The 24,683-nt window shown below is 41.8% G+C and overlaps 1 protein-coding gene across 4 annotated transcripts in view; it reads right to left on the reverse strand.

Moving 5' to 3' along the window:
- Positions 1-341: 341 nt before the first annotated feature.
- LOC309567903 (myocardin-like) overlaps positions 342-24,683 on the reverse strand; it is a 78,943-nt gene continuing 54,601 nt past the window's right edge. For 3 of the 4 annotated variants that reach the window (XM_082273427.1, XM_082273430.1, XM_082273429.1), the window contains 11 exons: positions 24,240-24,298; positions 23,987-24,062; positions 17,762-17,911; positions 15,895-16,052; positions 12,740-12,865; positions 10,548-10,801; positions 10,268-10,436; positions 5,999-6,658; positions 4,036-4,173; positions 3,902-3,956; positions 342-1,265 (listed from right to left, as the gene is read on the reverse strand). In XM_082273427.1, the coding sequence (XP_082129553.1) occupies positions 796-1,265; positions 3,902-3,956; positions 4,036-4,173; positions 5,999-6,658; positions 10,268-10,436; positions 10,548-10,801; positions 12,740-12,865; positions 15,895-16,052; positions 17,762-17,911; positions 23,987-24,062; positions 24,240-24,298 (2,315 nt within the window). In that variant the 3' untranslated portion in view covers positions 342-795. The remainder of the gene's footprint in view (positions 1,266-3,901; positions 3,957-4,035; positions 4,174-5,998; positions 6,659-10,267; positions 10,437-10,547; positions 10,802-12,739; positions 12,866-15,894; positions 16,053-17,761; positions 17,912-23,986; positions 24,063-24,239; positions 24,299-24,683) is intronic. The other variant, XM_082273428.1, reaches the window with a different exon arrangement.

Raw genomic sequence — 24,683 nt, forward strand, 5'->3', positions numbered from 1 at the left:
CCAACCTAACTGACTACAAATGATTGTTTTGCTCAACAAAGATTACAGTCATTGAACAATGGTCTTTACTCCATAATATAATGCAACAGTTTTTTTTTCCTGTTAAATGACACCTAAGGACATCTTTATAAAGCAGTGAATCTGGCATTCACCAAACACTGAAGGTAAATAGTCCAGGTACATGTGTTTTAAATGACAGTGAATGATTCAGCACTAGGGAATGTCTGGTGAAAGTTACATTATCTGCTTTATAAATAGACCCCCCTATTATCTGTGTGCCGCTTTATGTGTGCCCTGATATACAATTCACAAACTGTCATGGAAATGCTGATAATGTAAAATGTTTTACAATTTGCTTTTAATTTGATCAAAAGTAGATCATATTTCACAGTTTTTAAGGTAAGACGATGTTGGTTTTTAAATATCAATTATCACTATATTTAATATAATTAGATGTTATATTGGTGGCATTGAACACTGTATTTCCTCTACAGGTGGAAATGTATACAATGAACCTTTTTTGGTTTTGGATCCTTGATCAAAAGCAAAAGTGATCCCTACTAAACAGTAATCACCTCTACTCTGTATTAGTGCAGCCAAGACAAGACAGTGTCTACAGGAAGCAAATGGGATCTTTTGCATTTTCACCTATTTTTTGTCCTGAGTTATGACCACATATTCCACCCCATTTATTCCAACTAGCAAAAACTATTGCAAAAGAAAGATTATCTTTCTTTATTGGTTACTTAGGAGTGATTTTTCGTTGGTATATTTTGTCCATTTCCAATTCTTCGATTACCACTGTTCCACCATTAAATCAATCATTCTGTTAATACTTAAGTCTGGAGAGTCAAAAATGTCAGTGGAAAATATACTTGAATTCATAGGACTACTAGGTCCAAAGTTGGAAGTGGATCCTGATGTCAGTGCTTCAAGCCAGTCTGCTGGATCAAATGGAGCACAAGATGATGAGGAAGAAGAGGATGATGGGGACATGTTTTCTGGATGATCTGGTGAAGATGGCATTTCAATATGATCAGGAGAAAACATGACTGAGAAGCTATCCTGGCCAGACAGGAAATCATAATTCCCACACACTGGAAACTCCAGAATTGTAGAACTGGGTACAGTTGGCGGGGGTTGGGCATCCATACAGCAATGAACTTGCTTTGTAAAATTCCTGTTTTGAGTCGCATATGTATTTTGAAGATCGCTTTCTGGCTTTAGGGTATCCACCATGTCATTGTCGACATGCATTAATTCATCTGAAATGCAAAATGAAGACCAGGTTTTAGAATAGACGTTCTCGTTGAAATTGGCAGAGATGTTAAGTACAGCCTAAATAAAAAAATGGGCATTGATTGGAGGTCAACTCTAAAAATACTCTGGAGTTTCATCATCATTACATGATAAAGCAATAGCCTAAACAAAATTGTTTCTCATTTTTATGGGGCAGTGACACTAGGTTTAGGCACCATGTTTTTTTTTTTTTTTTTTTTTTTTAATGGAACCACCATTACTAAGTTGTTCTTGTTGTTTGGCATTTTGGAGCTTTTACCTTATTCCTATTTCTCTACTTGGTGAGTCAATGACCCCCCAGGAGTACACCCCTCACATTTTTGCTACAATGTAAAGTAGTGAGTGTCCAGCTTGTATAACAGTGTAAATTTGCTGTCCCCTAAAAATAACTCAACACACAGCCATTAATGTCTAAGCCGCTGGCAACAAAAGTGAGTACACCCCTAAGTGGAAATGTCTAGGTTGGGCCCAAAGTGACAATATTTTGTGTGGCCACCATTATTTTCCAGCACTCCCTTAACACTTTTGGGCATGGAGTTCACCAGAGCTTTACAGGTTGCCATTGGAGTCCTCTTCCACTCCTCCATTTGAGGATGCCCCACAGATGCTCAATAGGGTTTAGGTCTGGAGACATGCTTGACCAGTCCATCACCTTTACCCTCAGCTTCTTTAGCAAGGCAGTGGTCATCTTGGAGGTGTTTGGGGTCCTTATCATGTTGGAATACTGTCCTGGGGCTCAGTCTCCGAAGGGAGGGGATCATGCTCTGTTTCAGTATGTCACAGTACATGCAGCCCCAAACCATGACACTCCCACCACCATGCTTGACTGTGGGCAAGGCACACTTGTCTTTGTACTCCTCACCTGGTTGCCACCACACACGCTTGACACCATCTGAACCAAATACGTTTATTTTTGGCTCATCAGACCACAGGACATGGTTCCAGTAATCCATGTCCTTAGTCTGCTTGTCTTAAGCAAACTGTTTGTGGGCTTTCTTGTGCATCATCTTTAGAAGAGGCTTCCTTCTGGGACGACAGCCATGCAGACCAATTTGGATGCAGTGTGCAGCGTATGGTCTGAGCACTGACAGGCTGACCCCCCACCCTTTCAACCTCTGCAACAATGCTGGCAGCACTCATACGTCTATTTCCCAAAGACAACCTCTGCATATGTCCCTGAGAGCATGCACTCAACGTCTTTGGTCGACCATGGCGGGGCCTGTTCTGAGTGGAACCTGTCCTGTTAATCTGCTGTATGGTCTTGGGCACCATGCTGCAGCTCAGTTTCAGGGTCTTGGCAATCTTCTTATAGCATAGGCCATCTTTATGTAAAGCAACAATTCTTTTTTTCAGATACTCAGAGAGTTCTTTGCCATGAGGTACCATGTTGAACTTCCAGTGACCAGTATGAGAGAGTGAGAGCAATAACACCAAATTTAACACACATGCTCCCCATTCACACCTTGGACCTTGTAACACTAACAAGTCACATGACACCGGGGAGGGAAAATGGCTAATTGGGCCCAATTGGGCATTTTCACATAGGGGCGTACTCACTTTTGTTGCCAGTGGTTTAGACATTAATGGCTGTGTGTTGAGGTACTTTGAGGGGACATCAAATTTACACTGTTATACAAGTTATACAAGCTGTACACATTACTTTACATTGTAGCAAAGTGTCATTCCTTCAGTGTTGTCACATGAAAAGATATAATAAAATATTTCCAAAAATTTGAGGGGTGTACTCACGTTTGTGAGATATATATATATATGTCTATAGAATATATATATATATATATATATATATATATATATATATATATATATATATATATATATACACACACACACACACACACACACATATACTGTATATATAGATTAGAGATATATATTATATATCCCTAAGTAGGAGTTCCAACAGAGGGGGGATGACTGCATTAAAGCGGAGTTCCGGCCTGGGGAGAAAAATTTAAAGTCAGCAGCTACAAATACTGTAGCTGCTGACTTTGAATAGAAGGACACTTACCTGTCCAGGGAGCCTGCAATGTCGGCACCCGAAGCCAACCCATCCATTGGCTCCAGGTGCAGGTACCAGCATCCTTACTAAGGGAAACAGGAAGGAAGTGAAGCATTGTGGCTTCACAGCCCGTCTCCTACTGCGCATGCGCAAGTCACGCTGCACTTTACGAATGGTTCCGCTGTCTTCTAGGACCTCTGTGTCTCTCCCAGAAGGCAGAGGGGGAAGGAGGAGGGGCCGCAAATGACGTAGTTTGCCCCAACGCCCTTAGACGGGTTTTTGACAGGTATCCACTCCCCCCTTTCCCCAGAAAGGTGCCAAATGTGGCACCGGAGGGGGGGGGGGGGGAGGAAGCAGTAAAGCTGAGCTTCCATATTTGGGTAAGCATATTATGGGGTAACATAGAAGAGTCAGAGAAGAGATAGGAAATTTTAAAGCTGGTGCTTATCATAAGCAAAACTAAGCTGAAATAAGAAATACATTTTCAACTTCTCCTTACATTCTGAGAGTGTATAGTATTTCCAGAGGATCTTCTGTCTGAGAGTTGCTTTAAACTTAATTTTATAATGATTAAAAACTAACCTGTGTGGAGTAAAGGTTCTTCTAATATATCTTCAATTGAATGTGTAATAGCCATCTATGAAAGAAATAGACAGTTTACTTAGAGTTTGTCATATGCCATGAAGCAGATGTGAAATTTTCAATGACCCACATACTTGTGCCTTTTGTATAGCTTCCTGCAATTCTTCCTCAAAGGAGCGAGGCTTTTGTATTGGATTTTCAGGACTTGCCGTGATCTGCATTGGAAGCTCAAAATCTTGTCCGATTACTTCGCACGTAGGAGGTGGAAAAACCTGAGAGATTGACAATCAACTTATGTTAGGTCATTCTGTCTCTAAATAGATAGAACTTAGTGACTTTCAATGCCACAAGATCCCAACAGGAAAAGTGAGAACAACGGTTTTGATATTCTTAGTAGTTTCAGAGGGCAAAAGTTCATTGCTTTTGAAAGGATAAAGGTTCCTTCAATTACTGCACAAAAAAAGCAGCTTTGAAATGTCCGTTGACTCAAAATTTAAAACAGCCCTTTAGACTGATTAAATAACTTTTTCGATATAGTAAATAGATTCTGACCAAAAGAACTTATTTTAATATGTCATTGACTTGTGTGAACATCAAAAATACTTTAATATGTACCTTACAATACAATAGAGATAAACTCTAGACACATCGCCTACAATAGAGAAAAGCTCTAAGAGGTCTTATAGCAATACAAATAAACATGACTCCTATGACCCATCCTTAAGGTGGGTATACATGGTCTGAATATCGGCCAATTTAGCAGGAACCCGCTGACATTTGGCCCACATGTACAGCTGTTCTTCAGGCAAAAGCCAGTCTAAGGACTGGCTTTTGTCGAAGGGACATGCTGGAAAACCCGCACCTGATCAGCGCTCACAGCCAATGGCTGCGAGCACTGATTAGTGTGTTCTGGCAGTGGGGGAGTCCCCCTGTCAGAACACAAAGGCACAGCGGGAGATATCGCTGCACCAACATCGCTCAAGGCTGGTGCACATGGGCCTGAATATTGCCCGTTTTTGCTGAACCGGCCTGTACTAGCCAATATTCAGCCTGTGTGTACAGCAGCCTGTCTGACAGAAGCCGATCTAACAACTGGCTTTTATTGAATGGGCATGCTGGAAAACCAGCATCCGATCAGTGTGTGTAGCCAATGGCTGTGAGCGCTAATCAGTGTGTTCGGGTGGGAGGCAGCACAATAGCTCAGCAGGGATATCACTGTACTAACATCGGTTGTGTAAGTACAGCGATCTGTCAGTTTTTTTTTTTTTTTTTTTATGCAGCTCACTGGGTTGAATGTAAAAACAAAAAAACACCCCATGTGTACCAAACCTTAGGTAGTACAGCGATCTTTTTTTTTTTTCGTTCAGCCCCCTGGATTGAATAAAAATACACTGAAAGTATGTACCAGGCATTAAGGTAGAACACCAAAGAATGAGATGACAGAGAAAAGATTTTAATCCAACATGTGGGCAAAAAAGACTATAAAATCTATTTAACCTTCCTAGCGGTATTCCCGAGCGTGGCTCGGGGGTTAAATTTCAGTGTCAAAAGCGGTAACCCCGAGCCACACTCGGGGTACCACTAGGAAGATCACTGGATCCTGGTAGAGGGGTTACTTACCTTGTCACCGGGATCCAGCGATGTTTCTCGGCGGTGAGCGGCGGCGGAGCTTCCTCCCGATCCTCTGTGAGCCCCAGCTTCCGTCTCCTGCGACATGACGTTCGCAGGGGGGTGGAACCGGCGGCAAATTCAAATGTAAAACACACCAAACACACTGATACAATGCAAAATAAAATATAGTCACATTAGTTTGCCCCCCAGTGCCCTTTCCTGCAGTTTTACTGTACACACACACACATATATATATATATATATATATATATACACACATACACACACATGGGCTGCTCATTCTTAAGAATTACATGCAAAATAATGGTACCGCTTTCAGCACCTAAAATCCGAAAGAATCATACCGCCAGGGAGGTTAAATGATAAGTACATTTGATTAATTCAGTGGGTAGTTTTTCATTGAAACCTTTACTTAAAGCAATATATGTAGCAATACACATGTAAGTGAGTAACGTGTTTACTCACCATGTAGTTTTCATTAACATCTGGGCTCATCAGTTGCTCCTGGACTGGTAGTGGTACTTCTGTTCTATCATTACTCAGAGTATACAAAAACTGTGTCTCTTCAGTTTGTGCTTTTGCACATGAGGTTATCACACATTCATCAATCTCTTTTTTGATGGCTATTCTGGGGTTTAGCTTCTCACTCTTCCGCCGATTTTTTAAGCGTTTGTGCATCTCTAGTTCCACTCGAAGGTCTTCTGCCTGCTTCTGTTCTTGTAGTAACTTCCATGTCAAGTTTTCAATCACTTTTTGCTTTTCTAGAAGGACTTGGTCATCGTCGATTCCTTGCATTGCCATGTCTTTGTCCTGACTTCCTGGCTGTGTCTCAGAACTTTCTGTGACATTGTTCGGTGTTTCGGGTGGTTCAGGAAGACCCTCAGCAGGAGCTGGAGGAGGGGAAGTCCGAAAGGTGCAAAGAGTAGCAGCAGTGGTGTCACATGAAGAAGGATTTTGAAAGGAGGGAATTTCAATAACTGGGGTTATCAACCCTGCACTTTGGATGGGAGCTGGAATGGTCTTGGCACGAGGAATCTGGTATGGCCTAAGGCGTTCCAGTAATGCTGGTTTTGTGCCTGATACAGGAAGTCCTCTTTTCCTAAGATGTTGGCGGAGCTCTGACACCTTACAAAAAATAGATAAGGAGATATCATTGTATATTTATGTGATTTTAGCACATGTTATGGTTGTTCAAAAGCTAAAGGCATTACATAAGAAATATGACAAGTTAGAATGATGTTAATATACCAAAGTCGGAACTGCTCTTATTAGCATATCATTGAGGTTGTGGGCTTATGGGCCAATAGGTTGGTGTAAGGCCAAGCATTTACAATATCAAAAAGGACTAATCTTTTCTCATTGCTGCAGCCAAGGGTTCTAGGCTCCCAACCTGCAGAGACATTTTCAGATCCCATGGTGCTGATTGTTGGGGCAAGGTCAGATGAGTCTGGGCATTTAAAACCTTTTAGATTGACATCACCTGGTCTTCCCAGACGATGATTGAGAACAATCCATGACACTGGCAGGTCTCAGCCTTGCAAAGGGGGCAGTGCATGCTATAAATTCTGCAGGGTGCCCAAACTCTTGCAGACGCCATTTTTTGTTTTCTGTAATTTTGAAAGTGTAAATGATGGAAATAAAATCTAACTTTTGTTGACATATTATAAGAATATCTTATCTGTAATTTGATGCCTTTTGGAGATTTTTCCATCTTTCCTTGGCTTCTTTATGCACATTAATACAAATTTTTACCTGGGGTGCCCAAACTTTCGATCCCCACTGTATGTGCAGATATCACTTGGAGTGCTAGAGCCTATTTAGTAATCATATGTATGACAGGTGTATTTTACAGGAATATGGGACCTTTCTTTTACTAACTTGTTTTATTATTATTATTATTATTATTATTTTACAGGATTTATATAGTGCCAACAGTTTACACAGTATTTTTTAAGCTTTTGAACATTTACTAGAATTAATTTGAATCTTTTTTTCTTGACTGTTCTTCCACATATAGGTACTCAGAAAGCAAAAATAACAGTATTGTTTTTCTCTAGGGTCTATCTACTTCAAATTAATTTCTAATATTAGCTGTAATACTAAGTTAACATGAATGTACAAGCTTAACAAGTTTAAATATGTTAAGGGACAAGACTCTGCTTCACTGTCCTTTCCTGGCCAGTGAAAACACACAGCTTTCTCCAAAACGGCTCCAAAGCTTAAACTTAGATGACTAGATATACACTTACGTTTTATACATTTTGGTTATAAGTCATTGTAAATTCAACACTGATAACCAGAGCACAGTTCCAGCTAAAAACTATGTTTTAGTTTTGGAAAAAGTAGTCATAAAGTGAAGGTCAATCTTCCCAGTGGGAACATGGGCAGAAATAAAGATCTGAAATCGGTTACAAATCTTTCCACTCGATTAAAAAGGTTTTTGTTGTAGTGTGTCTCCATGCTGCAGAAATGTATTCTACTTCCTGTACTTGGTGACACCACCTGTGCATGGGGACATCGACAGCAAGATGAGGCCTCATTCAGACAGACTGGGGTTGATTTAGTAATGCTGGAGAGTGCAAAATCTGATGCAACTCTGCAAAGAGACTAATCAGCTTTCAAGTTTGTTTTTTTGCCAAAGCTTAGGCCCCTTTCACACGGGGGCACCACCTGACAGAGTCCGTTCTGCTCAGCGGGGGATCGATCCGCCGATCCCCGCTGTTGCCCCATTGTTGGAACATTGGATGGGTGCGACCTGGATGTGACTTCTTGTCCCTCTTGCAAAGTAAGACCCACTATGGTATGTAAAACATTTAGGAACAACTTTCGTGCAACTTTTGAGGGTATGTTATGACCCACTGGTAATACAGGGGTCATAACGTGAGGTGAGCGGCTAGTGTGCACAGGTAGAGGAGAACGGGCACTTTGTGATTTTTTTTGCCTATAGAGTGGTGAAATAGTATCACCAATGAACTGCTTTTTTTTTTTTAAATGGTTTTATTATAACATTTAATATGGACACTTTGCACTTTAATGTATGATTAATTGCAGATTAAAGTGGATGTAAACCCCATTCATGAAATTTGACCTGGGCACAAATATCTGAAGTGTTTACTTATCTCTCTCCAAAGCCCACAGTTCTGTGTCTTTCTGCTGCTCTGTTCCTATGTTATCAACATGATAACTTCTGAAAAGTTCTCCAACAAAGGAGATAAAAGCAGCTGGAAATTTGTGTCGGGTGGGTGCATAGAGATAGATTAGCAGAGAGCTGGTCTGTTCACAGCACAGCTCTGCATGTTTCTTCCTTCCTCTGCTTATGTGAAGAGGAGGGGGGGTGTGCCTTTCCTCCAATCAGCTGTCACATGGTGTATACCAAGACTCCACACCTAGTGCTGGAACAGAAAGAAAAAATTCTAACACGATGTTCACTTTCTAAACAGTGTATAAAGCTGAAGAGAGCAGATAAACAAATAAAACATATGTAGGGAGATTTGTTTAATCTTGGTGGATCATCTGAGGCTGTTCACTTTATTGGGTATATGTGAGGGTTTACATCCACTTTAAGTATTTTTTATTGGTTTTAATTAACCACTTTACGTCTGCTCACAGTAATACTACTGCGGCAGAGTGGCTCGTTATCGTCTGACGACGTAGTATTAACGTCGTCAGACACTCCCCCTTCTGGGCGGCGCTTGCGCGCCGCCGGAGGCTCGCTCCCGCTGTTTTCATTCACAGCGGGAGTCGGGCCAGGGGAGGACCCGATCGTCGGGGATCGAGTCTGGAGATCCGCCCGCTGTGTGTAAACACAGCGGGCAGATCTCCATAGTGACAGGGAGTGACAGATCGGACTGTTCAGCATAGCTGGACATCCGATCTGTCCATGACTCACTCAGTCACCTCCCCCCCTACACGTCAGTAAGCACCAGGCATACATTAACCCCTCCCTCTCCAATAAAATTAACCCCTTCCCTGCCAGTGTCATTTTTACAGTAACAGTGCATATATATAGCACTGATTACTGCAGTAATGTCACTGGTACCCCCAAAAGTGTCAAAAATGTCAGTCAAGGGTCCGATCTGTCCGCCGCAATGTCGCAGTCCCGCAAAAAAAAAAAAAAAAAAAAAAAAAAAAAAAATCGCAGATCGCCGCCATTACGCGTTAAAAAAAAAAAAACACCAAAAATGACAGAAATCTTTCCCTTTGTTAGTAAACGCAATAACTTTTGCGCAAACCAATCAAAATACGCTGATTGCGATTTTTTTTACCAAACATATGTAGCAGAAAACAAATTGGCCAAAAATTTTTTAAAAAATTGGTTTTTACATCTTTTTTGGGGGGAATTTCATATAAAAAAAATGTTAAAAATATTGTTATTTTTTCAAAATAAACGCTCTTTTTTTTGTTTATAGCGCAAAAAGTAAAAATCGCACAGGTGATCAAATACCACCAAAAGAAAGCTCTGTTTGTGGGAAAAAAAAGGACGTAAATTTTGTTTGGGTACGGCGTCGCACGACCGCGCAATTGTCAGTTGAAGTCGCACAGTGCCGAATCGCAAAAAGTGGCCTGGACGTAAGACAGCAAAATCCTCCGGTGGTAAAGTGGTTAAAGGACAGTGATTGTAAATTGTGGCACATTATTTTTGCACTAATGCACATGATTTGTGTTGTACTGAATTTGTATGTATTTTTGAATATTAGTTAATGCTTTAAGGGAAGTTGAAATAATCACACTTACTGTTAGATCATCCAGGTTTGCTGGTAAAAACTCCGGTTTCAGAGGAGAGGTGCTAGTTGAATTCTGTGCAGCTGGCATGGCTGCCGTAGCAGATTGGGGAGAGATATTTATGGTGGATGTACCCGCAGGTGCTGCTCCTGTGAAGCTAATCACCTGATCTGCTGAAATACTGAGAAACAAAAAAAGGTAGATACTCTTAATTTGGGTCATTGTGTTGTGAGAAATGTTCTTTTAAACTTAAAATGATATTCCCACCGCAGATCGTTAATGAATACGTTACCTTGTAGCCAGAGGGTGAACTGTCTGCACACAGAAAGTTTGGTTCTGTTGCTGGTTGAGGATTTGTAGTTGAAGGAAGATCTGTTGCTGTTGCAGCAAACGAGAATAGGCAGCATCCATTGCAACCGGAGACCTGTCAGCCTTCTGATCCGGTGGAATGTATTGATGATACTTGAGCTTCTTAACCTTTGGTTTAGCATCTTTGGGCTTCTTTTGCCTTTGGCTTTTTCCCATATCAGAAGGCTTTGCTGGGGCCTGAAAAGTGAAGTGAAGTATATTTTTGTGTTTATTGCAAAAGCAAAAAATATAACAAAAGTCTTTCTTTTAGGAGATACGGACCTAAAACATGCCAGTCTCAATCCAACAACTTCACAACACACACCTAAGTGTGCAGATGCTGAGAAAAATTATATTTCCTGCTTTTTCATCCACTACTTACAAGCTTGTCCTAGGCTTGCCTGCTGGTTTTATACACTTTGGGCTTGATTTACTAAAACTGGAGCACTCAGAATTTGATGCAGCTGTGCATGGCAGCCAATCGACTTCTAACTTCAGCTTGTTCAAGTAAGCTTGGTAATAAGGGGCCCAAAATGTGCCAAGAAAATATCCCCCACACCATTACACCACCACTGCCAGCATGAACCATTGATACAAGGCAGGATGGATCCATGCTTTCATGTTGTTTATGCCAAATTTTGACCCTTCTATCTGAATGTCGCAGCTAAAATCAGGACTCATGAGACCAGGTCAATCGTCTATTGTCCAATTTTGGTGAGACTGTGCGAATCGTAGCTTCAGTTTCCTGTTCTTAGCTGACAGAAGTGGCACTCGGTGTGGTCTTCAGAAGTTGAAGCCCTTCTGCTTCAAGGCTCGATGTGTTGTGTAACGAGTGGTTATTTGAGTTAATATTGCATTTCTATCATCTCAAACCAGTCTGCCCATTCTCCACTGACCTCTGATATCAACAAGGCATTCTCATCTACACAACTGCCTCTCCCAGGATATTTTCTCTTTTTCGGACCATTCTCTGTAGTGATGGTTTTGTGTGAAAATCCCAGTAGATCAGCAGTTTTTGAAAAATGCAGATCAGCCCATCAGGCACCAACAATCATGCAATGTTTAAAGGCAATTAACCACTTAAATACAGTGTCCTTTCACACCCTTCCTGCCCAAGCCAATTTTCAGCTTTCAGCGCTGTCACACTTTGACAATTGCGTGGTCATGCTACACTGTTACACTGTACCCATATGACATTTTTATCATTTTTTTTTTTTTTTAATCACCTCTGGGCTTTTTATTTCTTACAAAAAAAAAAAAAAAAAAGACAGAAAATTTTGAAAAACAAAAGTTTCTTATTTTCTGTGGGTAAATTTTGAAAATAAATAATTTTTCTCCTTCACTGATGTGCGCTGATGAGGCAGCACTGATGGGCACTGTTAGGCTGACACTTATGGGCACTGATGAGGAGGTAACAATATGCCGTACTGATGGACACTGATAGGTGGCACTGATCAGCACTATGAGGTGGCACTGATGGGCAGCACAGATGAGCAGGCACTGATGGGCACTGACTGGCAGCACAATGGGCACCGATGAGCATTGTTTGGGGGGACTTATGGGCACGTTTTTTTTACTTTACAGTAATCAGGGCACTGATGATCAGTGCCCTGATTACCTGTCCTAGGCTCCGTTTTGAGGAGGAGCCGCTAATCGGCTCTCCTCACCACACACTCTGACAGTGTGAGGAGAGGAGAGTCGATAAACGGCACTTCCTCATTTACATGTGACTAGCTGTGATTGGACACAGCCGATTACATGGGTAAAGAGCCATTGGATACCAAGATCGGGGTCATGCTGTATTCTACCAACACAGCCGCGCGAGAGAGGCCGTCATATGACGGCATTCCAGAACAAGAGCCACGCCGCACTGCTCCGCCATCATTTGACGGTGGGCGGGCGGCAAGTGGTTAAATCCCCTTTCTTCCCCATTCTAAAGCTAGGTTTGAACTTCAGCAAGGCGTCTTTACCATGTCTAGATACCTAAATGCATTGAGTTGCTGTCATGTAATTGGCTGATTAGCAATTTGTGTTAGCAAGCAATTGAACAGGTGTACCTAATAAAGTGGCCAGGGAGTGTATATACAAACACTGTATGCCATACATATATATGTGTTGTGCAGAACAATACAATACCTTAGGAACTCCAGATGAAGCCTGTGCTGGAAGATGAGTGCTTGACCTATTGGTTGCCAATGAGTCAGCCTCTGTGATTGTTCCTGAACTTGGCTGGTTCACCTCAATTATACAGGGAAGATCCAGCTGGAAGAAAATAACACATCTCAGAAGTCTGAAATTGAAGATATGAATGTATGCTCCTTGTGGCACAAAGCCTATCATTATCTTGAAGTGTCTTATGAGAGTCAAGCACAGAACTGTATGAGTGTAGAATTTAAAAAATGAAATGTTAACAGTAGTAGCTATGAAGAAAGAGCCAGAGGTGTAAGATCAGAACTATATGGGTTCCATTTCTCCATTCAATCTCTGTGAAACTTCACAAAACACATAATAAACAGCAAAATAGATAACCAATTGACATTACATCAATCGCATAAAAGAAATTAGAAGCATTTTGTGAAACAGCCCATATATACAATATATATATGTGTGTGTGTGTGTGTGCAAATCAAGCCACATAAGAACTGAAGCACAACATTGAGTAATAAACAATTCTACTAACCCCCCCTTAAGCTGCAAAGGGAATCAGACCTAGTTGTGCACATGTTGTGGATTCAATGCTTTGCTTTATGGCGCAGCAAAAATTATAGCTCATGTTGCATTTGGTGGGCAGAACCATTCAAGTGAATGGGGCCCCACCGCAACCACGAACCAACCAAGGCTCACAAATGCAGTGCAGTGTTTAGACTCAAAAACTCAATTTCAACTGTCAAAAAAAAAAAAAAAAAGGCATTCAGGAGGCAGCAGTCTCATCTCCTAAATGCCTGTCAGCTGCACCTGTGCACAGGATCACTTTCAGACAGCAGCTTAGGTGAAAATGAACCCTTAGTGATCCAATATGCAGTAAACTGGGTGCAGCAGGTTCACACTACATGGTCCTTTCTCAAGCTAAACCTAACATAAACACACTGGGCTGGGCACACTGCCCTCTAGTGTATGTTTGTGTATTCATGTATATAATATATATATACATATATAACAATAAAAATATATAATAATATATTACATATACATATATCATAATAATAATTACATATATAATAATAATATATATATATATGAGTGTGTGTGTGTGTGTGTGTGTGTGTGTGTGTGTGTGTATATATATAACTATACTGTCAAAAGTATTGGGACGCCTGCCTTTACACCTACATGAAATTTAATGCCATCCCAGTCTTAGTCTGTAGGGTTCACTTTTGAGTTGGCTCACCCTTTGCAGCTATAACAGCTTCAACTCTTCTTGGAAGGCTGTCCACAAGGTTTAGGAGTGTTTCTATGGGAATGTTTGACCATTCTTCCAGAAGTGCATTTGTGAGGTCAGGCACTGATGTTGGACGAGAAGGACTGGCTCGCAGTCTCCACACTAATGCATCCCAAAGGTGTTCTATCGGGTTGAGGTCAGGACTCTGTGCAGGCCAGTCAAATTCCTCCACCCCAAACACGCTCATCCATGTCTTTATGGACCTTGCTTTGTGCACTGGTCCAAAACATTTGGTGGAGGAGGGGTTATGGTGTGGGGTTGTCTTTCAGGGGTTGGGCTTGGCCCCTTAGTTCCAGTGAAGGGAACTCTTAAGGTGTCAGCATACCAAGACATTTTGGACAATTTTATGCTCCCAACTTTGTGGGATCAGTTTGGGGATGGCCCTTTCCTGTTACCAGTGCACAAAGCAAGGTCCATAAAAACATGGATGAGTGAGTTTGGGGTGGAGGACTTTTGACTGGCATGCACAGAGTCCTGACCTCAACCCTATTGAACACCTTTGGGATGAATTAGTGCAGAGAATATGAGCCAGGTCTTCTCGTCCAACATCAGTGCCTGAGCTCACAAATGCGCTTCTGGAAGAATGGTCAAACATTCCCATAGACACACTCCTAAACCTTGTGGACAGTCTTCCCTGAAGAGTTGAAGCTGTTATAGCTGCAAAGGATGGACCAACTCAATTGAATCCCACGTGCTAAGACTGGGATGCCATCAAAGTTCATGTGGGTGTAAAGGCAGCTGTCCCAATACTTTTGAAAATATTATATATATATATATATATATATATGTACAGTATATTGCAAACAGTTTAAAGGTTAACCTGGATGTACATATTTAAAATATGGACTTTTTCAGCAAATGCTTTTACAGTCTATTAGGAAATGCAATAAAAATTCTGATATTTATTTGGAAACTGACATTCTTAGCCAGAGAATATAGTCCCTTATCAAATAAATGTGGCCATCTGCCAACTGGCAATTACTACTGAATGTTTATTGTATAGTTATTCATACTTTAGGTCACAGGTGTCAAACACAAGGCCCGCGGGCCGAATGCGGCCCCCCAGGCCATTTTATGTGGCCCTCGCACTTCTCCTGCAGCTGCGGCATCCCCCTTGTCTCTGCCCCCACCTTGAGAGGACAGAACTGCTTTGCCAGATCCTACACTCCTCTGTGCAGCTGCAGAAAGGCTCATCTTTGAACAACCCCCCCCCCCCACTACTTCGCAGTCCGCAGCAGAGAGTTCAGAACTCCTCCTGCAGATCCTGCACCTCTCTGTGTAGCCGCAATACCACCTTGCCTCTGCCCCCCCTGGTCTCAGCATTCAGCAAAATCTGGAAGCTGACTCTAGCCCTCTGGTTCTCCTCCAGACCCTGCACTTCTTCCCAGATCCACCCGCATCTTCTTCCTGGCAACAGCACAAGGTAAGGGGTGCATTGTGATGTAAGGAAGGGTGGGTGACTCTTGAATTCTGATGGTGGGGGGGGGGGTTCTTGACATCCCATGTAAGGGAGCATGGGGGGCTCTGGACATCTAATCCTACAGATATAAGCGACCCTTTGAGGGCAACCATAATGCTGATGCGGCCCGACATGAAATTGAGTTTGACACCCCTGCTTTAGGTCATGAAGACCAAATGATAAGCATTCTAGTGGATTATTAGGTCAAGTAAAAAAGAAATGGACACCAGGTAAAAGATATCATAGATGTGAGCTGTATCTCCATCTAGTGGTAATACATGGTACAACTGAAAAACAAAATAATCTCTCCAAATTAACAAATACTTCAGTATGTGGACAGCCACTGCAGCTACACTATTATGTCGTGAATGACTTATCTATCTTTCCTCATACCTGAAATGCAGTGTTGGTAGATGTTGGGGACAAGTTAACTGAAAGACCAGGAGAAGGTGCAAAGCGAGGAGAGGAGGAAGTAGAAGAAGAGGAAGAGCTAGTAATGTCATCATCAAAAGAAAATGCATCAGAAGGAGAAGAGATTGTGATCTGTTCTACTGAAAGAAAAGATAAAGGTAAATTAAAAATAAAATAAAATAACCAAATAATAAATAAAAAAAATACAGATACAGAAAAGACCGATTGAAAGATGAAAAAAATTGATTTTTAATTTTTTTTTTGTAATTGGGAATGTTATATAGTAGAAAATAAAAAATATTGTTTTGTTTTGTTTTTTTCAGAATTGTCGCTTTTTTCTGTTTATGGTGCAAAAAATAAAAATCGCACAGGTAATCAAATACAATCAAAAGACAGCTCTATTTTTTGGAAAAAAAGGACATCAATTTTATTAGGGTACAGTGTCGCACGACTGCGCAATTGTCAGTTAAAGTAACGGAGTGCCGTATCGCAAAAAAATGGCCTGGTCATTAAGGGGGTAAATCCTTCCAGTCCAGAAGTGGTTAAACACGGTATTGGTACTTTTGGCAGTGTGGACAGGTGCCGAGTCCTGCTGGAAAATGAAATCAGCATCTCCATAAGTCCCCTTTCACACAGGCGGACCGTTCAGATCCGCCTGTCCGTTTTTTTGGCGGATCTGAACGGTCCCCCCATGCATCTCTATGGGGGATCGGATGTCAGCGGAGACATGTCCGCTGACATCCGATCCGTCAAATCTGGACGGATGGAAACCCTATTTTCCATCCGTCCAGCGGATGGGATCGGATGAGAACGGACCGACGGTCCGTTCCCATCCGATTTCCCCCCATAGAGATGCATTGGGAACTGACAGCTCTGTCTCCGCACACTTGATAAAACACAGTGGACCTACACCAGTAGATTACATGGCTCCCCAAATTATCAATGACTGTGGAAACTTCACACTGGACCTCAGCTTGGATTCTGTGCCTCTCCACTCTTCCTCCAGACTCTGGGACCTTGATTTTATAGTGAAATGCACAATTTACTTTCATCCAAAAAGAGGACATTGGACTACTGAGCGACAGTCCATTACCTTTTCTTCTTAGCCCAGGTAAGACTCTTCTGATGTTGTCTCTGGTTCAGGAGTGGCTTGACACAAGGAATGTGACAGTTGTAGCCCATGTCCTGGACCCCACACCGTTTTTTTTTCCCAATTTTTTTTCCCCAGTGACAGCTGATGACTCATTGGTTGTTAAGGACATGGCAGCTGGCTTCCCAACCCGCTCCTTAGCAACCAGCTATATACAGTGTTTTTAAACACTGTATATAGCTGGTTGCTAAGGAGCGGGCAAAAAAAAAAAAAAAAAACGCATCGAAAAAACGGAACACTTGTGTTTCTAGTGTGACTCTATTGAAGTCTATCACACGCAAAACAAAATCTGCGGGAAAAAAAGCCCCCGACCCTTTCCAAAAATGCACCAGCTGAAAAAAGCATAAATGTGAACATGTACCATAGGAAACCATGTTAAATGGACTGTAGTGCGTCTCTGCAAAATGCAAAATACACCAAAAAGTGCAAAGGTGTGAACGTAGGGTAAAAGCACTTTGCACACAATGGTAAGCAAACTGCTTCTCAAATAGCCGCAGCAATGTCAGCCTGACAGTTGACCATTGGGTTGCCCACCTGATATATCTGGTAGGCCCAATGGTCACGTGAAGGAGTGCACAGAGCAGGCTGACAACACTGCTGCTAATTCCGAGTGGCTTAGTATTGTTATCCTGCATCAAGAAGTACTGTGCTGAAATCACAGTGCTTAGTACAATCTGTATATATAGAGCACTAGCTCACCCTTTATTCCATCTTTCATGCTGGCAGTTAGTGGAAGGATGTTCTTTTTCACCAGCTCCAGAGGTCCTGGCCGATGTAATATCTTTTCATTTAGATCTTCAGCCAGCCTAGCTTTCTTCTCCTTAAGTTCATCCGATTCAACTAGTCCATCTATACAGTAAGCACGAGACATATCATATTTGACTTGTTCTATAAATCAGCCGAAACTAAAGAGTTATGTTCTAGTAAAAAAAAAAACTATAGTGTAACACATTAAAGTAGAACTATAGGCAGAATGTTTTTTTTTTTTTTTTCATTTAGGATAGAGCAAGGGAGGGTCAGAACCCCTGTCCGATTTTATTTTTGGCATCTGTGTCCCATTGCGGAGATTTCCCTTCACTTTCTGTCGCATAGCCACATAGGAAGTGAGAGGAAATCCCTGCAAATTAAAGGAATCCCTTGGGGAACCCCTAGACCACCAGAACTAGTGTCCCCAGTGAACGATTTCCCCTCTATTACTTTTTTGGGGGACAACCCAAAATTTGGGATTTTCTTTTACTTTTAATGATAACGTTAAACAGGACAAAAAGAGAGGGCAAATTTCCCTTCCAGAAGCACAAAAAGCATTAAAAACTGACAGGTGCTCTAATCCCTCCCCACTCTATCCAAAACGAAAAAAAATTTTTTTGCCTTTAGTTATACTTTAAATCCTAAGTCCAGCCAAAACATCTCATTTCATTTTAGAGAAGAGTGGGAAGAGGTAAAACCTCTCTCAGGTCTTGGTTTACTGAGATTAATGGACTTACTGAGTGATATATCAGTATGGAGGTCACATCAGTTCCTTACACCTTCCTCAAACTCAATATGTCTAAAACTGAGTTCATATTTCCTTCTCCTCGATCCCCCCCCCCCCTCTCGACTTTAACATCAGGATCAGTAGCATAACCATTGGTCCCTCCGAGCATGCCAGGGTGCTAGGTGTAATCATAGACCCCTCCTCTTCACATCCAATCACTGGCTAAATCTTGCCGCCTTAAAGTGGAGCTCTGCTCATAAGGGGAAGCCCCACTTGTTTGCACCCTCTCCCCCTTCACTGCCACATTTGGCACTTTTTTTTGGGGGGGGGGTTAAAACCAGGTACTTGCTCCCACTTCTGGGTAAGATTGGTGATCTATGACATTTCTGACCAACCCAAAAGCCACCCCCAACCCCCCCCCCCCCCGCTGCCTTCTGGGACACACAGAGGTCCCAGAAGACGGCAGGATCATTCAGAAAGTGCAGCGTTTCTTACTACAGATGCCGACACCTGCACTCAGAGCCGATTGAAGAATCGGGTTGGGGTGCCGACATCGAGAGATCCCTGAACAGGTAAGTGTCCTTAAAGTAAAAGTCAGCAGCTACAGTATTTGTAGCTGCTGCTGACCCTTATCTGTTAGCAGACTGGTGGGTGAGTATATCAAGGTAGGGGCTGGCAGTTTTCCACACACCTCTTTTAGTCCCCTTTTTCTTCAGTTTTTTCATATACAGGGATGGAGACACAGAGCATTACTTGCCTGTGTCTCATTAAAAGTCCCAAAACTGCCCATGTTTTATATGTAATCAGGGATGAAGACGCTGTGCTTTACAGGCTGGTCCCTCATTTAAAGTCCCAATTTGTCTTTACTACCTATACTAAAGGGATGGAGGTGTGTGCTTCCCAGCTGGTCATTTTTTAGTTTGCACCCCATGGCTATTACACAGCCATTCGTTTTTTCAATACCAGTCATGAATGGGAGCAGGTTGGGGGAGGATCGTGCCACCTCCAAGCCCACCTGTTTACCATCCATCCATTAGCAGTCATGTGCTTCAATTGTGAAGACACTCATGTTGAGTAGTGTTAGGACTGCAAGATACACAGGGTGCCGTGAAGAGGTCTTGCAGCTTACACATGCGTTTGCAAATGTGTGTTAATCAAACCCCTGTTTTTAACCTACATTGTTGGAAAGGTTTATTTGGCTTGTTAGCAGACTGGTGGGTGAGTATATCAAGCTAGGGGCCGGCTGATTTCCACACACCTCTTTTAGTCCCCTTTTTCTTCAGTTTTTTCATATATAGGGATGGAGACGCAGAGCATTATCTGCCTGTGTCTCATTTAAAGTCCCAAAACTGCCCATATTTTATCATTTTAAAGGCCTGGCTAGTTGCTCAGGACTTGAAATTTAGGGCCCTGATATATACACTGTTCAAAAAAAAACTAAAAGAACACTTTGAAAATACATCAGATCTCAATAGGGAAAAATATCATGCTGGATATTCATACTGATATGATCTGGGTAATGTGTTAGGAACAAAAGGATGCCACATCGTTTGATGGAAATGAAAACTATCAACTTACAGAGAGCCAAATTCAAAGACACCCCGACAATCAAAGTGAAAAAATTATGTATCAGGCTAGTCCATTTTGCTGAAATTGTCATTGCAGCAACTCAAAATGGTACTCAGTAGTTAGTATGGCCCCCATATGCTTGTATGCATGCCTGGCAATGTCAGGGCAGGCTCCTAATGAGACGACGGACGGTGTCCTGGGGTATTTCCTCCCAGATCTGGACCAGGGCAAGACTGAGCTCCTGAATAGACTGAGGTGCAACCTGGTGGCGTCGGATGGACCGAAGAATAATGTTCCAGAGGTGTTCTATTGGATTTAGGTCAGCGAGTGTGGGGGCCATACAATGGCATCAATTCCTTCATCCTCCAGTAACTGGTTGCGTACCCTGGCAACATGAGACCGGGCATTGTTGTGCACCGGGAGGAACCCAGGACCCAATGCCTAGTGTAGGGTCTGACAATGGGTCCAAGGATATCATCCCGAAACCTAATGTTAGTCAGGGTTCTATTTTCTAGCCTGTAGAGGTCTGTGCAACCCTCCATGGATATGCCTCCCCAGACCAACATTGACCCACCACCAAACCAGTCATGCTGAACAATGTTACATGCAGCATAACGTTATCTACGGCTTCTCCAGACCCTTTAACATCTGTCACATGTGCTCAGGGTGAACCTGCTCTCATCTGTGAAAAGCACAGGGCGCCAGTGGTGGACCCGCCAATTCTGGTGTTTAATGGCAAATGCCAACTGAGCTCCACGATGCCGGGCAGTGAGCACAGGGTCCATTAGAGGACGTCAAGCCCTCAGGCCCCCCTCATTAAGTCTGTTTCTGATTGTTTAGTTAGAGACATTTGAACCAGTGTCCTGCTGGAGGTCATTTTGTAGGGCTCTGGCAGTGCTCATTCTGTACCTTCTTGCACAAAGGAGCAGATACCGATCCTGCCGATGGGTTAAGGACCTTCTACGGCCCTGTCCAGCTCTCCTGGAGTAACTGCCTGTCTCCTGGAATCTGCTCCATGCTCTTGAGACTGTGCTGGCAGACACAGCAAACCTTCTGGCAATGGCACGCATTGATGTGCCATCCTGGAGGAGTTGGACTGCCTGTGCAACCTCTATAGGGTCCAGTTATCGCCTCATGCCACCAGTGGTGACACTGACCCTAGCCAAATGCAAAAATAGTGAATTTCTGTCAGAAAAGATGAGTAGGGATAAAAATGGCAGTGGCCATTATCTGTCTCATTGTCTCATTTTTGCCCATCAAGTGCAACTGTTGTTAATTTCATTAACACCAAAGCAGCTGAAACTGATTAACAACCCCCTCAGCTATTTAACTGATCAGATCAATATCCCGGGAGTTAAATTGACTTGATGCTATACTCTGATTAAAAAGTGTTCCTTTAATTTTTTTGAGCAATATATATATATATATATATATATATATATATATATATATGTATATGTACATGTATGTGTATATATATATATATATATATATATATATATATATATATATATATATATATATGTGTGTGTGTATATATATATATATATAATTAGAATTATAATTATAAGATGTATTGGACTTTTTTATCTTGGTGAGTAAATGTTCCCAGAGAAGCACTCCACTCAAACAGATTTAGTAGAGAAAAGGTCTGGTGAGTGTGTTAGGATAATAGAGTACAACCCTGTGCTTAAAGTAGGCTATATGTAAACTATAGACAATTTTTTGTTTCATTTTGGATAGAGTAAGGAATGGTTATAGATTTTTATTTTGCCACGTGTCCTATTGCGGAGATTTCTCTTTACTTCCTGTCCCATAGCTAAACAGGAAGTGACAGGAAATCCCTGCAAAGTAGGAAAATGCCTTGGGGAGCCCCAGGTCAGCAGAACTAGTGTCCCCATTGGAAGATTTCACTTTATTACTTTTCTGGGGACAACCCAAAATGAGGGATTTTCTTTTAGTTTCACTTTCAATGATATTGGTAAACAGGACAAATAGAGAGGATACCTCTCCCTTAACCACTTCTGGACCGGAAGGTTTTACTTTAACTGACAATTTCCCAGTCATGTGATGCTGTACCCTAATACAATTGTCCTTTTTTCCCACAAATAAAACTTTCTTTTGGTGGTATTTGATCACCTCTGCTATTTTTATTTTTTGCGCTAGAAACAAAAAAAGAGCGACAATTCTGAAAAAAAAAAAAAAACAGTATTTTTAACTTTCTGCTATATAACATTTCTCATTAATAAAAATTGTAAAATCTATTTTTTTTTCATCATTTTAGGCCAATATGTATTTAGCTACATATTTTTGGTAAAAAAAAATCCCAACAAAATTATATTGATTGGTTTGCGCAAAAGTTATTGCGTCTACAAACTAGGGATAGATGAGCCCTGTGTTCATTGCTTACAGAACAGCAGTCTGCCCTGTTTACAACAGCAGACCGCCGTTCTGTCTTCACGGGGAGCGATTGTGGGTTCCCAGAGGCAATTTTGAATTTGTAGATCAACTTCCCCTGTGGCGAATGGGCTAGCGCGCCCCCACTTGCTGTCCCGCGAAGCAACGTACAGTTACGTTGTTTCACGGGACAGAGCCTGTCTGCCGCAGTTTATGTACTGCTGGCGGTCGGCAAGTGGTAACAGGGGCACAGATTGCAATAAAAACTGACAAGCATTCTAATCCCTTTCCCCTCTATCCAAAACTAAAAAAAAAGTTTTGCCTTTAGTTTTACTATAAATCCTAAGTCCAGCCAAAACTTCTCATTTCATTTTAGAGAAGAGTGGGGAAGAGTTAAAACCTCTCTCAGATTTTCATTAAAAGAGATTTATGTATTTGCCGAGTGACATATCAGTATGGAGGTCACACCACTTCCTCACCAAAAGCCACCAAAGCCTTTGGAGCTCAAAATATAAATGTCTTACAACTTCAAAGCAAAGAAGTTGCTTAAAAAAGAGGTTGTAAACCCTCATAAAGAAAAAAAAGCAAACAAAAAACAAAGGCATAATGAACTAGTATGCATCTCATACTAGCTCATTATGAAATACTAAAGGCCCGTACACACGCGTCGAAATTCAGCCGGGAATTTTCGTCGGACGACCGATCTTCCGATTTTCGGCTTGTTAGTATGATGCTTCCGACAACCGACTCCGACTTTTCGGCCGAAAAAAATCTGGTGTGCCGGCTATAAAATTTGTGTCCTCCGTCAAAACACGTGCAGTGATTTTCGTGCAGTCAGTACAGATTTCGACATGGAAAAATCTTATGAGCAAGTCTGGGCATGCTCAGAGAAGAAAGAACACAAAGAAAGCAAACCAACACATGACATCACTTCTGAAGTAGAATTTTGTCCTGCGGGAAAATTTGTGTGCAGTCTAGGCACATTCCAACCAACAAAACACTACTCTGAACAAAAGATGGATGACCGGTCGGCGGAAATTCGTTGCGTGTGTACTAGGCTTTACCTTAGAATGAAGCTGTCTCACTGGCACACCGCTGAGACGGCTGACATTTTCCCCAGTGTTACTTTCGGATCCGTGGGCTCAGGCGCTGTGAGTGGCAGGAGCCACTATAAAGCGCAGGGGGGCAGAAGCCGCTGTTTACGGCAAAGGCTCTGAAAGACCTTCAGAGCACATGCGCCGATGATGTCACCGGTTGCATGCATTCTAAATATTTATAGTACCTACAGGTAAGCCTTATTATAGGGTTACCTGTAGGTATAATTAAAAATGAAGACTTTACTTGCTCTTTAAGAAGAGAACATTGTTGGTTCAGGTAACCCCATAAACACCTTACCTTCCTACTTAAATAACCATTTGTTGGCGTTCTTAGAAAAGCATAACATTACAAACCCATACCCCAAAAGGGATAAAAACAATTCCAACCTTCAGAAAAAGGCATCTTTACTGCAGCCACTTTGTGGAGCTTGTTCTGAGCCTTGCACTTCATGAAATCTTCTGTCTGTGGAGGAGATAAGATAGAATTCTAAGGAAAGTCTTGCAGTAATTATTTCAGTTGGATATTGTTTTACCATGGAATCCTGTGCCAACACTGAAGAATCTAAAAATTTTTGAAAGTTACACTCAAATAATACTTTGACAGAATTGGATTTTAAGATTATACGAGAGGTGCACTTACTTTTGTTTGTCCCAGGTTGCCATTCTGTTCTGAGAAAGTTGTCTGTGGCTTATTTCCAGCTAGAAGTTAAATATAGATGTACATTAGATCTTGTGTCTACCAATTATTTCTAAATGTATGCTATTTAATGGGATAAAGTACAGTTTAAATAAATGTGAAAACTTACAGCTTACAAATTGGTAAATTACATTCACTGTTTTAATACAACTTGGTAACAGTATACCAATTCTGAAATGATTTTATTGATGAAAAGGAAAAAGTTACTTAACTTCTTCAGAGCAAAGTTAGTTAGCGTGGATTGGCTAACGAAACACGTCTGAGTGTCGTTATCACGCACGCATGTGACATTCTCCAAGGGACAGCAGCTGTGAGCATGCGAAAGGGGAGAGGTGGAAGCTGTACGCAGCATGGACTAGTGGATGGTCAAATGCTGGTGATGAGTGG

Source organism: Pelophylax lessonae (genome assembly GCF_965119305.1).
Source record: "Pelophylax lessonae genome assembly, chromosome: 12".
Lineage (NCBI taxonomy): Eukaryota > Metazoa > Chordata > Amphibia > Anura > Ranidae > Pelophylax > Pelophylax lessonae.